At 38.1% G+C, this 14800-nt stretch overlaps 1 protein-coding gene across 1 annotated transcript; it reads left to right on the top strand.

Annotated features, from left to right (window-relative positions):
• rfx6 (regulatory factor X, 6) lies at positions 1–14191 on the top strand. Its single transcript, XM_065255741.2, has 19 exons — positions 1–256; positions 399–543; positions 640–763; positions 896–957; positions 1050–1127; positions 1416–1443; positions 1641–1748; positions 1833–1910; positions 1992–2105; positions 2183–2232; positions 2335–2494; positions 2567–2705; positions 2790–2899; positions 2976–3093; positions 6039–6161; positions 6256–6432; positions 6877–7398; positions 10478–10687; positions 13684–14191. The coding sequence occupies exons 1-19, from the start codon at positions 61–63 to the stop codon at positions 13863–13865; spliced, it is 2724 nt and encodes a 907-aa protein (XP_065111813.1). The 5' UTR covers positions 1–60; the 3' UTR covers positions 13866–14191.
• The last annotated feature ends 609 nt before the right edge of the window (positions 14192–14800 follow it).

The raw sequence follows: 14800 nt of genomic DNA, 5'->3' as shown, positions 1-14800 counted from the left end.
TTTGTTTTCACTTGGTTTTAATTTTACATTCCAGTTTTTCTTTTTAATTTCTCCTTGAACATGCCAATGAAAAGGAACACAGGGAGTCCATTGAAGAATGGCACGTTTCATCAGCTACAACCGTCGCAGGCGAAGCGAGCTTGCAAAAGCGCAGATGACCTCCATGCAACAACTATTGTTGACCATGACGATCTTAGAAAAAACGTGTTTTTCAAAGCCAGACTCGAGGAGGAGGAGGATTCAGGAATTAAATCAGGTTTGGCTTTTGATTCACCCACTGCTATGCAGCCATTGTACTGTTCCCAGTTTGTTTTGAAATGATACGTTATGAATAGTTTTGGCACGCGTCACAGTTTGTATAAAGCATTTGAAAGCTATGTATGTTATTTATTCCACAGAAGCCGATGAGAGCAATGGGAGCATATCTTCAGAGGAAGACCTAGATTATTCTAAGACCTTCTCTTTAAAACAAACCGTGCCAAAGAAAAGCATCAGTCAAATTATCAAGGACAAGAAGAAACAGACTCATCTTACTTTACAATGGTATCCATGCACATAGAGTGAATGTATTTAATATCACTATACATTGTATATTGCTCTGTGATCTCTAAGTTGAACTGTTAAATGTTTTAATTTTAGGCTTGAGGAAAACTACATCGTCTGTGAAGGTGTTTGCTTGCCCCGTTGCATTCTTTATGCTCATTATTTAGATTTTTGTCGGAAGGAGAAATTAGATCCTGCTTGCGCTGCCACTTTTGGGAAGGTAAGATGAATTATGTGTATAATACTTAATATGTATATGTATTGTTTCATCCCACTTCGGTCAATTGCATACTTTAAAAAAATACATTTTTAGAGATCTATAATCTATATATCATTTCTTGACTTCTTGCAGACTATACGACAGAAATTTCCTCTGCTTACAACACGAAGGCTTGGAACTAGAGGCCATTCAAAGTAAGAGAAGGCACTTGTTTCATTTGACACATCTATAACCCAAAAGCACCCAATTTTTTGCAATATCTATGTTTATTATGAATGTCTTACAGGTATCATTATTATGGGATTGGAATTAAAGAAAGCAGTGCGTATTATCACTCTGTGTACTCGGGAAAAGGCTTGACACGGTAAACTGTGCTGAGCACTTCATTTCAGTGATATATGCGACCCAGTCTGTGAAAACCTAGCTAAAGTCATTTGTGTGATTTACTGTTTTCTACATAAAGAAAATTCTGTAAAAATATAACCTTGATATCTTAAATTTTGACTATGAGTAAGGTCATGCCAAAGATTGAAATCAATGTGAAATCAGATGCTCCTAATCTTATCATTAGATTACATTTACAGATATAGCACACATGCAATTCTTGCATACATTTTGTACAATTTTGCATAATTTGATGTGTTTTGCACAGATTCTCCGGAAGCAAGCTTAAAAATGAGGTTGGTAATTTTATAATGAAAATTTACATTTATGCATTTGGCAGACAGTTTTACCTGAAGCAACTTACGGTGTATTACAATAATTTTTTTAACAGATTTTTTTTTCAGTATTATCAAATCTAAATATTCAGAAATCACATTTAAATCAAATCAAACCAAATATTTGGCTCATTTACCTGTTGTTTTTTTAATGGCAGGGAGGATTCACCAGGAAATATTCCCTTAGCTCTAAAACAGGGACGCTTTTACCTGAATTCCCATCTGCACAACATCTAGTCCTCCATGAGTCTGTTTCAAAAGATAAGGTTTGTTTCCATTGCGACCAGTTTTCCATATACTGCTTATAAGGACCTCTTCCGTATTATTGTACTGTTTTATTTGTTTCTTAGGTCGACACGTTAATTATGATGTACAAAACACACTGCCAGTGCATTCTAGACAACGCCATTAATGTCAACTTTGAGGAGGTACGTCTCTAAGATCTTGTTTAACCTGTTAAATCCTATAATATAATTTAAATTCCCCAATTTCCTTTTAATGTGCACCAGATCCAAAACTTTCTGCTTCACTTTTGGCAAGGGATGCCTGAACATCTCCTGTCACTACTGGAGAATCCAGTTATTGTGGACATCTTCTGTGTGTGTGACTCTATACTTTACAAAGTAAGCATTTGTGAATTTTAGGCTGTAACAATCGTTCATGTTCATCATGTAGAAACCGGCTAAATTGTATTTCACAGGTTCTGACTGATGTTCTCATCCCTGCTACCATGCAGGACATGCCAGAGAGGTTGGTCTGCTATACCGCTCATATACATTATATTGTACAAAATCCATAAAAGCATTTGATTTGTCAAAGTGGTTTTAAGGGAGTTTAAGGAAATATCTCCAGTCTTTTGGCAGATATTCGGAATTTTGCCAAGCACTGGGAAAACTGGATGGTGTCTTCCTTGGAGAACCTCCCGGAAATCCTTTCGGAAAAGAAACTGCCCATCGCTCGCCGCTTTGTGTCTTCTTTAAAGAGACAAACCTCGTTTTTACATCTTGCACAGGTAGGACTATTTATTTTAAATGGATGGATCAATTTTACTGTTTTCTTTCTTAATGTATTTGTGTCTGTTTAGATCGCAAGACCTGCACTTTTTGACCAAAACGTAGTGACCGCCATGGTGAATGATATTGATGAGGTGGATCTGAATAGTATTGGTTCTCAAGCGTTCCTTTCGATCACAAACGACCAAGATTCTGACTTCTACTCTGAATGTAAGTTTTTGGTAGCACGGTTGTCTGTATAAACTTAAAATATGTGAGACGTTGAGTCTCGATGTCCTTTCTCGTCTTCTCTAGATGACTCCGTGTCAGTGTTTCAAGAGCTGAAAGATCTCTTAAGGAAAAATGCCACAGTGGAGTCGTTCATTGAATGGCTGGACTCTGTGGTGGAGCAGAAAGTTATAAAGGTTTGTTGCATTGCAAGATCATCACCCACAATTCCCAAGTTGACCGTTAAATTTAAGCATACCATCTTTCTTTCAGCCTAGCAAGCAAAATGGTCGATCGGTTAAAAAGCGAGCTCAGGATTTCCTTCTAAAGTGGAGTTTTTTTGGCGCTCGAGTGATGCACAATCTCACTCTAAACAATGCAACTAGCTTTGGTAAGCTTTCTGAATGCACAAAATATCAACTTTTATGTACAATTTATTGGCTTTAAAGCACTCTACACTCTCAAAAAAGATACAAGAGCAGTACCCTTTCAAAAAGTACATTTGTACATAAAGAGTGCACCTAAATGAGGTACAGGGGTCTCATTTATAAAACGTAGGAGGATCCTTACTAAAAGTCTACGTATGCACAAAAGCCAAAAATGCCATACGGCAAAAAATATTAAGACTTATAAAACAAAGCAATGTTCCCTTCATAAATCACAGATCACCTGCAAGTGTGCGTACATGAATCCTACCCTTCAAGCCCATTCTCCCATCAAGTTTGTTTTTTGATAGATCACAATCTTTGCCTGGGAACTGGCGTACACACGTTTCCCACACAACCCCAGATCTGTATATGTAAATGGTACGTTTTAGGACCTTTTTAAGGGGTACCATCCCAGTGACAACATTTTTACATTTATCTAAGAGTTTAGGTCATTTCAAAGTATTCTTTAATAAGATACATCTATAGTAATCTATAGTGATCTATAACCAGAGTATAATTTTCCAAATAATATTAAAACATACACTATTAAAACACTCCCTTTAACCAGAGTAAATTACCTGCTGTAAATTGTATTCACCCTGCTTGTATAAACAAACTTTTATGTTTCGTAGCGTGTGCCCTGATTAGAGATTGACCTTTCTCTGGTCTCCTAACATCTGATGGTCCTACAGGTGTTCACAAAGGCAAACAGTATCACCTGGTGGTCAACCATTTGACCCCGCACTAATCTAGTTTGTAGACAGATGTAAAACCTAGGAGAAAGACTAGAAAGACTTCAGAATTTAATAATAGCATAGTAGTTAATACAGCACAGTATACATTGTATACAATTTTTTTACTAGTTACTAAAACACCATCAAAATGTTTTAAAATACAGTGTTGTCATATAATCACATCACAGAATTATTTGCATTTAATTCACTTTGTGTAATAATGTATTGATCAGTTAGTATCACTAATATACACATATACAATTTGATATGCTTAATATGCATATTTGTTTGATAGCACTATGAAATTGATTGTTTGTTCAGATTACAATCCTACAGACAACTATTTGTAAAGTTAGTACTGACCTGTCTTAAGTCACATGGGTATATTTGTAGCAATAGCTAACAACACATTGTTTGGGTCAAAATTATTTCTTTTATGTCATAAATCATTAGGGTTATTATTTAAAGGGATAGTTCACCCAAAAATGAAAATCCTGTCATCATTTACTCATCCTCATGATGTTCTAAACCTGTATGAATTTTTTTTCTGATAAACACAAAAGAAGATATTTTGATAAATGATGGTAAACACACAGCAGATAGTGTCCATTGATTTCCATAGTAGGAAAAACTGATTTTGGAAGTATTGTGATAAATGATGAAGAAAATATTTTGATAAATAATGGAAATCTTAAACCATACATCAATGGAAAGCTTATTGTTCAACAGATGTATAAATCTCAATTTACCGTATAACTGGTTTTGTGGTCCAGGGTCACATATAGCCTATCCTATATATTTTTATAATCCTTTTTTTTTTTATACATCCCTAATATGTTTTATTTACTGTAAAGCTCTTTTGCTAAAGTGTAAACTTGTGAAATCTAGATATCTAGATATCTAGAATCATAATATAGATTTTCTAATATCTATTCATTTTAAAGGGGTCATAGTGTGAAAATCGGACTTTTTCCATGTTTAAGTGCTATAATTGGGTCCCCAGTGCTTCTATCAACCTAGAAAATGTGAAAAAGATCAACCCATTAACTTTGTTTTGATAAACCATTCTCTGCAAGCATGTGAAAAAATAGGTCGTTCAGATTTCGCCTGTTTTGTGATGTAGGTGGCAAGGCCAATTACAATAATACCGCCCCTTAATCTGCACTATCCAACCATGTCACTGCAATTCAGTGCAGAGAGAAAGAAAGAGAGAGAAAAAATTATTGACAGCACAATTGAATTCAATTGCAACAAACCACCATCATTGCGATCAGTGTTTGCATTTCATCAGCTCATTTGCATTTTAAAGGACACACCTAAAACGGCGCATTTTTGCTCGGACTTACAAAACGGGAATTTTAACATGCTTTAATAAAATTATCTGTGGGGTATTTTGAGAATAAAACTTCACATACCCACTCTGGGGACACCAAAGACTTATTTTACATCTTAAAAAAAATCTCATAATATGACCCCTTTAATACTTTAGTTCTAGTTCTTTTATTTTACTGGAAATAAAAGTGAAAGTCAAGCTCTTTGCATTATGGGTACAGAATTACAAGCAGTGTCCTTGTTGTATACTACACATTTTGGCAAATGTAGCAAATGATTTTGTTTTACCCTGCATACAGAAAACTGCAAGTCTGCATACTGTATATTCAGGCTGCATAATATATAGTTTCAGCAGCAATAGTGCCAATAGTGCACATCTGGTTTTCCAAGTCATCTTGTGAAGCCATCCAGTATTTTTCATACTGCTGCAATATACATACATTGCATATAAACAAAATATTGCAATGGCAGTTCCCACAATATTGTGCAGGCTTACAGTATATACTTTACAATATATTGCAGAATTAATAAAAGTATTTGTTATACTAGCCAGATAACTTTAGGTATTATTCGGCTAAAGAAATCATCCTGAAGTGATAGTTCACCCTAAAATGATAATTATGTCATCATTTACTTACTCTTGTGTTCTTACAAACCCTTATAAATTTCTTTCTTCTGATAAACACAAAGGAAGATATTTTGAGGAATGTTTGAAAGAAGCCCCATTGACTTCCATAGTAGAAAAAAGTATACTCTGGAAGTCAATGGGGCTTCTGATTGGTCAAAATATGTGTTTTGGGTGAACTATCCAACAATCTAACCAGGTTCAATCTCACTAACAGGTTCCTTCCACCTCATTCGGATGCTTTTGGACGAGTACATCCTGCTAGCAATTGAAACGCAGTTCAACAATGACAAAGAGCAGGACCTGCAGAACCTGCTGGAGAAATACACGAGGAACGCAGGTGAAAAAAAATAATTTCTCTATTTATCTCATGAGTGTGTATTTGATATGCAAGTGTCTTCAACACAATCAACTACGATGTTTGCTTTTGATAGATGCCAGTAAGGCTACATTCACCGCCTCTCCAAGCTCCTGTTTCTTGGCCAATCGAAATAAAGGCAGCACGACCTCCAGTGATTCCAGTGTCAAGGACGAGAATCCTCCGGAAAATGTTTTTCTAGCACTCACAGCCGCACAGCAAGGACTCGGGGCCAATACTCTCGTGTACCACGGTACAGATCCAGATGGCTTTACTGTATCTGGTACTTGCATGCAGCTGTTTACACAAGTCACCCTTTACAAAAACGTTGTATTTGGTAACATTGGTAAATGCATGAACATAAACTAACGGGAAATATAGGTTTTAAGCATTTATTCGTCTTTGTTAATGCTAGTTGATGTCAGTACAGTTAATGTGTGCATTATGTTAACAGTAACAACTTTGATATGTATTAGTAAATGCTGAAATGAACATGAACTAAAATTAATAAATAATATAGAAGTATGGCTCATTGTTAGTTCATTTTAACCAATGCATTAACTTAAATATTTCTTTAAAATTAAGGCCAGTTGGCTTGATAATTAGTTATAACGAAAAACATGAATGCATTTAGCGTGGCTTACCTATTCAAATAGTCAATTTAAATGATTAGTTATTGTCAAAATTATTGTTCAAGGACAAATGGATTACCAGACCAGCGGCCCTCTCATGACGCCTCCAATATCTCCAGCCATGATGAACCGTAGCAGTGTGATCAACCAGGGTCCAATGGCAATGAGACCCCAAAGCACCTGCCCCATTCAGCCCCAAGTGTCTTGCCAGGCCTTCACTGATACCATGTACCAGACACTACCTAGTGTTACCACTGGCTCCTATCACAACTCCCCATACTACCAGACAGTGTTTAGATCTCAAGCGCACACGCCTACATCAACCTACCAGGCTCGTGCAGAAAGCGGACGTTACACTTCTTTCTCTGGACACCAGCTAGCCAAAGACTGTTTTGGGATCAGCTGTACAGCATCTCCGTACAGCTCCAGGGTGTCATCGAATGGATACATAGCCGCAGGTGACTCTGTTATGGACACGGAGACCGTTCAGCTTCTGGACTCTGCAGGGTTCAGTTTTGGAGGCAGTGCCACCAACGGGGATGGATGTTCGGGTCCGGCTTGCTCAGGACCAGACACAGGACACAGTGGTGAGAAATTTAGGAGTAGTTCATCAATAGATAAGGTCTTTACTGTCTTGTTTTTTGTGGTACAAAACAAATATGCTAGTGTTTATGCTGCTGAAAAAGTTGTATATAATAATATGTTAAGTAGGCTTACAACAATACCAGAGAAGAACCCTTGTTGGTCCTCTTAGTCAAATGTTCTTTAAGCTCAAATGCAAACCCCTCTAAGGGGCGGTTCACATTTCACATCTTAAACCGCACGGAAAACGCGACCGTCGGTTGGTTCTTGTCACATGACCTGCGGTGCGCTTGCGGTATTCTGAAAAGTTGAGATGTTTTTTCTAGGCGCTGTGCGGACGCGCCTAGAAAAAAACAAGCGCGTCACACTACGTGTGCGTCGCTTCCACTATGAGTGTGCATACCGTGCGCCTACATTTGAAATAACGAACTTGATCGCGCAAAAAGGCGCGAAATGTGAATTGCCCCTTATGGACATTAACACGGTACGCGTCAGTCGCGAGTGTCTAGTTCATTTTCAATAGGAGATGTGCGGAAAGTGGCAAAATGGGGGTGCCTACAGAGGTGGAGCGGAGTTGGTCCACATGCCTTGCTCGTGCACCCAAAATCCTGCCCCTTCTGTGGACACAGCTCTTAACAGCAGGCACCGTATACATATTTGCACTAAATGCTGCAAAACGATTACACTATACGAGAAAAGCTGTAGCCGTGTGGCGATTTTACGTCGCTTTCATTATGAGCGTGCATACTGCGCACCTACATTTGAAATAACGAACTTGATCGCGCAAAAGACATGAAATGTGAATCGCCCCTTATGGACATTCACACGGTATGCGTCCGTCGCGAGTGTCTAGTTTATTTTCAATAGGAGATGTGTGGAAAGTGGCAAAATGGGGGTGGTTTCAGAGGTGGAGCGGAATTGGTCCACATGCCTTGCTTGTGCACCCAAAATCCTGCCCCTTCCTCACGGCTCTTCACGGCCGGCACCGTTGAAGATAAACATATTTGCACTAAATGCTGCAAAATGCTTCCACTATACGAGAAAAGCTGAAGCCATGTGGCGATTCCGCGTCGCTTCCATTATGAGCGTGCATACCGCGCACCTACATTTGAAATAACGAACTTGATCTCGCAAAAGAGATCGAAATGTGAATGATCTCGAAATGTGAATCGCCCTTTATGGACATTTCACATGGTATGCGGTCGCGAGTGTATAGTTCATTTTCAATAGGAGACGTGCGAAAAATGGCAAAATGGGGTGGTTTTAGAGGTGGAGCGGAGTTGGTCCACATGCCTTGCACCTAAAATCTTGCCCCTTCTGTGGACACTGCTCTTCACGGCAGGCACCGTTAAAGATATACATATTTGCACTTAATGCTGCACAAAACGCTTTTATTATAAGAGAAAAGCTGTAGCCGTGCAGCGATTCCGCCGCTGGCCACGCTTTGTGTGAAACGGCCATAAGTGCGTCTGATATGTTTTCTTGTAAATTAGCATTTTAATCAGAGTCTTAATGGATTCTGCCATTCAGCATGGTGTTTGTAAATGACTTGAGGCCTGAATTAAGCAGATTTGAAACGAAAGTATTAACATTTTCACCGCCAGCATTTTTTTAAAAAGTTGCCAGCGCCAGCGTTTTTCATGATTTTCACCAAAGTTTAATGCCTTCCAGAAAATGTTCTTCTTTAAATATAATAACATACAATATACCAAATGAAAGAACAGACCCTCTGCTTTCAAACAAAAAAAAACCCGTTTCATCCTACCTTCAGTGGTTCTTTTGTAATCAGCTTTTGAATATGGTTAGGTTTCTGCAAAAACACCACATTTTGAGCAAAAAGCAGATATAATTCCATTTTTGTGACGGGCTTTTCATTGAGATCCCATTCAGAGCGATCTTTAAAACAGACACGGACATGCAGCCGCTTGCCATAGGGCAATACTTCCGGGTTTAAAGAGTTGCGGAAGGGCGCCACCTGGTGGATAATAGCGGTATTGCGGAAAGACGGAAAATCTCGTCATTGGCGGGAAAGCGTTTTCTCTTAATTGACGAGATATCTCGTCAATGGCGGTGAAAGAGTTAAATGAACGTATAATACGTGCCAAGAGCATTTGGTCAATATTGTTATGGCCTCGTACACACTGCAAACGTTTGGAAGGGACAACAGCATTTAAATGTGGGAGTGAATCCCCTAAATGTTTGTTTCATGTCTGTACTAAACATGTGATGATTGACATAGAGATAACCATAGCAACGTTCTGCCGTCTCACGTGCTTATCAATCACAGCTTTGACCAAAATAATTGAACAGCGTTATATTTTGCTATAAATTATCATCTTCCCGTTGTGTATTGTACGCATTTGTGTCTGCTCCGCAGCGTGCTGTCTTGCAGTGTTGCCAGGTCCTCGTCTTTTTTGTACTAACATACCGTATTGGCGCTTAGCCGTTTATGGCTTTTGGCTAATGAAGTGATCAAGTTTTTTTTGTCTATTAAAGTGTGAAGGTGCCGGTCCCAATATTTTGATCTTTGAGGTAAAGCATTTGGATTTATTTCGGTTTATTTTGGGATTTTTCTTGTTCGCTGTGTTTTTTTTCCCTATAAGATCTGGCAACACTAGTCAGCAGTGCCTTCTAGGCATTTATTTTTTCAGAAGAGAAACCCGTAATGTCCATGATGCATGTTTAAACAATTTATAAACCACTAGTTGTTTAGTTCGCTTATGTACACATTATGCATAGTTTCTGTAAATGCGGTTGTCACTACCTGCATTTTGCAGGAGTTAATTCAGTTGTAGAATGAAGTTATTTATTCTTTATGGAACCATACAGCCTGGTTTAAATTATATTAAGCCTTAAAGTTCTGCATATCTGCATAATTAGGGGCGTGGCCATTTGATTGACGGGTGAACTGCCACTGCTGTAACTATAGTCGAGCTAGGGGAAGGCGTGGTTTCAGCAACCAGCCACCTCAGTTTCACCCACATCCCGCCTCTTTACCCATTTTCGGATATCCGCGAGTGATGCGCGTTGACGAACGGCCATTTGTTTTATATTGATCCTTAAATGTTTTTTTTTTTCATTCAGGATACTATGGTTCCAGTGGTTATGTGGATGCTCAAAGGATGAGCACATTTATTGACCAGCACGTGTCGGTTATCAGCAGTGTGAGCAGCACCCGCTCTGTATCAGCCTACACCGAGGTTCATGATCCTCTCAATATTCTGGACGATACAAGCAGAAAAACAGCAAGACCCTTCTACACTGAACTGGCCTCAATGGGAACACACACAACAGGTCAGAAAGAAAAACGTTTATGAAGTCTTCATAAACCTTTGTTATAGTTTTGGCTGTTTTGATATGTAGCCAAGGGCCGTCAGTTTCATACAGTCTTGTTCAAAATAATAGCAGTACAATGTGACTAACCAGAATAATCAAGGTTTTTAGTATATTTTTTATTGCTCCGTGGCAAACAAGTTACCAGTAGGTTCAGTAGATTCTCAGAAAACAAATGAGACCCAGCATTCATGATATGCACACTCTTAAGGCTGTGCAATTGGGCAATTAGTTGAAAGGGGTGTGTTCAAAAAAATAGCAGTGTGGCATTCAATCACTGAGGTCATCAATTTTGTGAAGAAACAGGTGTGAATCAGGTGGCCCCTATTTAAGGATGAAGCCAACACTTGTTGAACATGCATTTGAAAGCTGAGGAAAATGGGTCGTTTAAGACATTGTTCAGAAGAACAGCGTACTTTGATTAAAAAGTTGATTGGAGAGGGGAAAACCTATAAAGAGGTGGAAAAAATGATAGGCTGTTCAGCTAAAATGATCTCCAATGCCTTAAAATGGAGAGCAAAACCAGAGAGACGTGGAAGAAAACGGAAGACAACCATCAAAATGGATAGAAGAATAACCAGAATGGCAAAGGCTCAGCAAATGATCACCTCCAGGATGATCAAAGACAGTCTGGAGTTACCTGTAAGTACTGTGACAGTTAGAAGACGTCTGTGTGAAGCTAATCTATTTTCAAGAATCCCCCGCAAAGTTCCTCTGTTAAAAAAAAGGCATGTGCAGAAGAGGTTACAATTTGCCAAAGAACACATCAACTGGCCTAAAGAGAAATGGAGGAACATTTTGTGGACTGATGAGAGTAAAATTGTTCTTTTTGGGTCCAAGGGCCACAGGGAGTTTGTGAGACGACCCCCAAACTCTGAATTCAAGCCACAGTACACAGTGAAGACAGTGAAGCATGGAGGTGCAAGCATCATGATATGGGCATGTTTCTCCTACTATGGTGTTGGGCCTATTCATCGCATACCAGGGATCATGGATCAGTTTGCATATGTTAAAATACTTGAAGAGGTCATGTTGCCCTATGCTGAAGAGGACATGCCCTTGAAATGGTTGTTTCAACAAGACAATGACCCAAAACACACTAGTAAACGGGCAAAGTCTTGGTTCCAAACCAACAAAATTAATGTTATGGAGTGGCCAGCCCAATCTCCAGACCTTAATCCAATTGAGAACTTGTGGGGTGATATCAAAAATGCTGTTTCTGAAGCAAAACCAAGAAATGTGAATGAATTGTGGAATGTTGTTAAAGAATCATGGAGTGGAATAACAGCTGAGAGGTGCCACAAGTTGGTTGACTCCATGCCACACAGATGTCAAGCAGTTTTAAAAAACTGTGGTCATACAACTAAATATTAGTTTAGTGATTCACAGGATTGCTAAATCCCAGAAAAATTTGTTTGCCACGTAGCAATAAAAAATATACTAAAAACCTTGATTATTCTGGTTAGTCACATTGTACTGCTATTATTTTGAACAAGACTGTATGTGACCCAGGATCACAAAACCAGTCTTAAATGCGCTCTAAGCGAATTGACTTGCTGCCTGTCCGCTGATCAAACTGTAAAAAAACGCGATCTCTGTAGACAGCCCAGGCTTCACAAATGGCAATATCAACATAGTGGCCAAACCTAGCACCACAAAACAAAACAAAGTGTTCCAGCCAATGAACAACAAAAAGGATTTGGGGGTGGGGGTTGGGCGCGTTCATGAAAGCACGGAAGGGAGGGGGAGGAGTTAGCTACGCTCCGTCTGTTTGAAAACAGTTCAAACGTCAACAAAAACTAACGTCTCGCAGATTCGCTTAGAGAGCCTTTAAGGGTCAATTGGATAGGACAATATTTGGCCGAGATACAACTATGTGAAAATCTGAAATCTGATGGTGCAAAAAAATCTAAATATTGAGCAAATCACCTTTAAAGTTGTCCAAATGAAGTCTTTAGCAACACACATTACTAATATAATAAATAAATTGTTGATATATTTACAGTAGGAAATTTATTAATCTCTTCATGGAATATGATCTTTACTTAATATCCTAATATTTTTGGCATAAAAAATGCTATAATTTTAGCAGTGTGACATCACATTGCCAATAGAATCAAAATCGCATGTCTAATGAGTTTAAAATAGAAGGGGTGAATAGATTTTTTCATTGTAGGGTGGTTGCGTACACACACTGCCAACACACATTTATGTCCAAACACCTTGTAAAGTGGATTTTGTATAATAGGTGCCCTTTAACATTTTTTAATTGAACCTGGGGGGAAAAATTCAAGGCCCTGGGAAGTTTTTGAAAATATACATGCATAGATACAGGTCATTGAAAGTGCTTGAATCTATTTTATGCAATAAGTTTTCTGGAAAAAAATCCATATTATTCCCCGTGTAGTGTAGGATAATATCATAAAAATTCTAGAATTTTTAAGCACATGTGCAAAAATGTTAGACAAATGAAAACGTCTCGGGTTACAAATGTAACTGTTGTTCCCTCAGAAGGGAACATACTTCCTGCGTCCTTGTAATGACGTTTTTGGCAGTATTTCAGATAGCGATATACTTCCTGGCTCCCGCGTCACCCTGTCTTTGTCGTGAAGCCTCACCATTGGTTGAATTTGATATACACATTAAGACGCACTTAACCTTGGAGGCGTCTCCAAAGTGTAACTCGCACAATTACACATTGCGAGTTCCCTCGAAAGGGAACTGTAACAATGTATCTTTAAAGGTAACACGATGTAACCTTGCTCTCACTTGAAATGTGTCCCCACATTTAGTTCTTGAATTTGAGGGTATTGGACCTGGAAAGTCCTTGAAAAGTTTCTTGAATTTGAAGTTAACTACGGTGTGGGAACCATGAAAATTAACTTTTAAGGGAGCACATGCCAGTGCAACTTCTGATTTATCTATCCCTAATGTTTATCATTTAATCTACATGTCAGGATCCAGCGTACCTCATTCCTGTGCCGTATCTGCACCATGCATGTATGGTACTGCTGCTCCATATCACTCCCAGAATGCATTGCTGCCTCATCAGGGGACCGCTGCGGACATTCGAGAAATGGTTTCCTCTCTTCCACCCATCAACACTGTGTTTATGGGTTCATCGGGTGGACCGGCCTGACTGTTAGGAAACAGCACTGGTTCATTATGTCTGCTATACTCACTAAAGGTGAGACATGTTTTAGCACGTGTATATATATACATGTCTATATCTATAAATCAATAACAGGGTCTGTATACAGTACATTGCTGATTTATTTTTTATATGTTGTTTGAAATAAATCGCTATTAAACATTTTATGGAAATTGCTGAACCCAGTAATAACTTAATTGTATAATAAATCAGTAACACTACAATAAGGTTGTATTTGTTAACATAGTTAATGCATTAGCTAACATGAATTATTAATAAATAATACTTATACAGAATTAATGCTAATTTCAGCATTTACTAATACATTTTCAAAGTCAAAAGTTTTAATATTAATTAATGCACAATGAACTAACATGAACAATTGTATTGGTAAATTACAGTGTTACTTGCAGCTGGTTGCCGGTAACTTAGCGTAGATTTAAATTTATGTTATTTACTGGCAAGAGTTTGTTTAAAAATAAATTTTAAATATTAACAAGTCCTTATCTTTACAGAATAAACTATACAATAACACACTCATGCAAAGCATTCTGGGAACCAGAAATCATCATCAACCTTTTTCTGTTTTTTTTTTTTTGCTTTAGATTTTGTTTCCGTGAATGCTTTGCTTCATGCCGTTATTTTAGATTTACTCTGTAAAGTCAAAGACTTGTAAATGTTTAATGTTCATTTAACTTTGAACAAAATGTTGGCAGTAAATAACATAATTTTAGATCTACGGTAAATTACCGGCAACCAGCTGCAAGTAACACTGTAATTTCTACTGATTTTTTTACAGTGTATAGCTAATGCATTTACTAACGGTAACAAATCCAGCCTTATTGTAAAGTGTTACCAAATCATCTATATTGATGCCTTTAATTTTATTGTCATTCTGTAATTTTGTATCAGCATTATTGTTA

The sequence above is a fragment of the Paramisgurnus dabryanus genome, chromosome 12 (genome assembly GCF_030506205.2).
Source record: "Paramisgurnus dabryanus chromosome 12, PD_genome_1.1, whole genome shotgun sequence".
NCBI classification, from domain to species: Eukaryota; Metazoa; Chordata; class Actinopteri; order Cypriniformes; family Cobitidae; genus Paramisgurnus; species Paramisgurnus dabryanus.
This window is presented reverse-complemented; position numbering and strand designations above follow the sequence as displayed.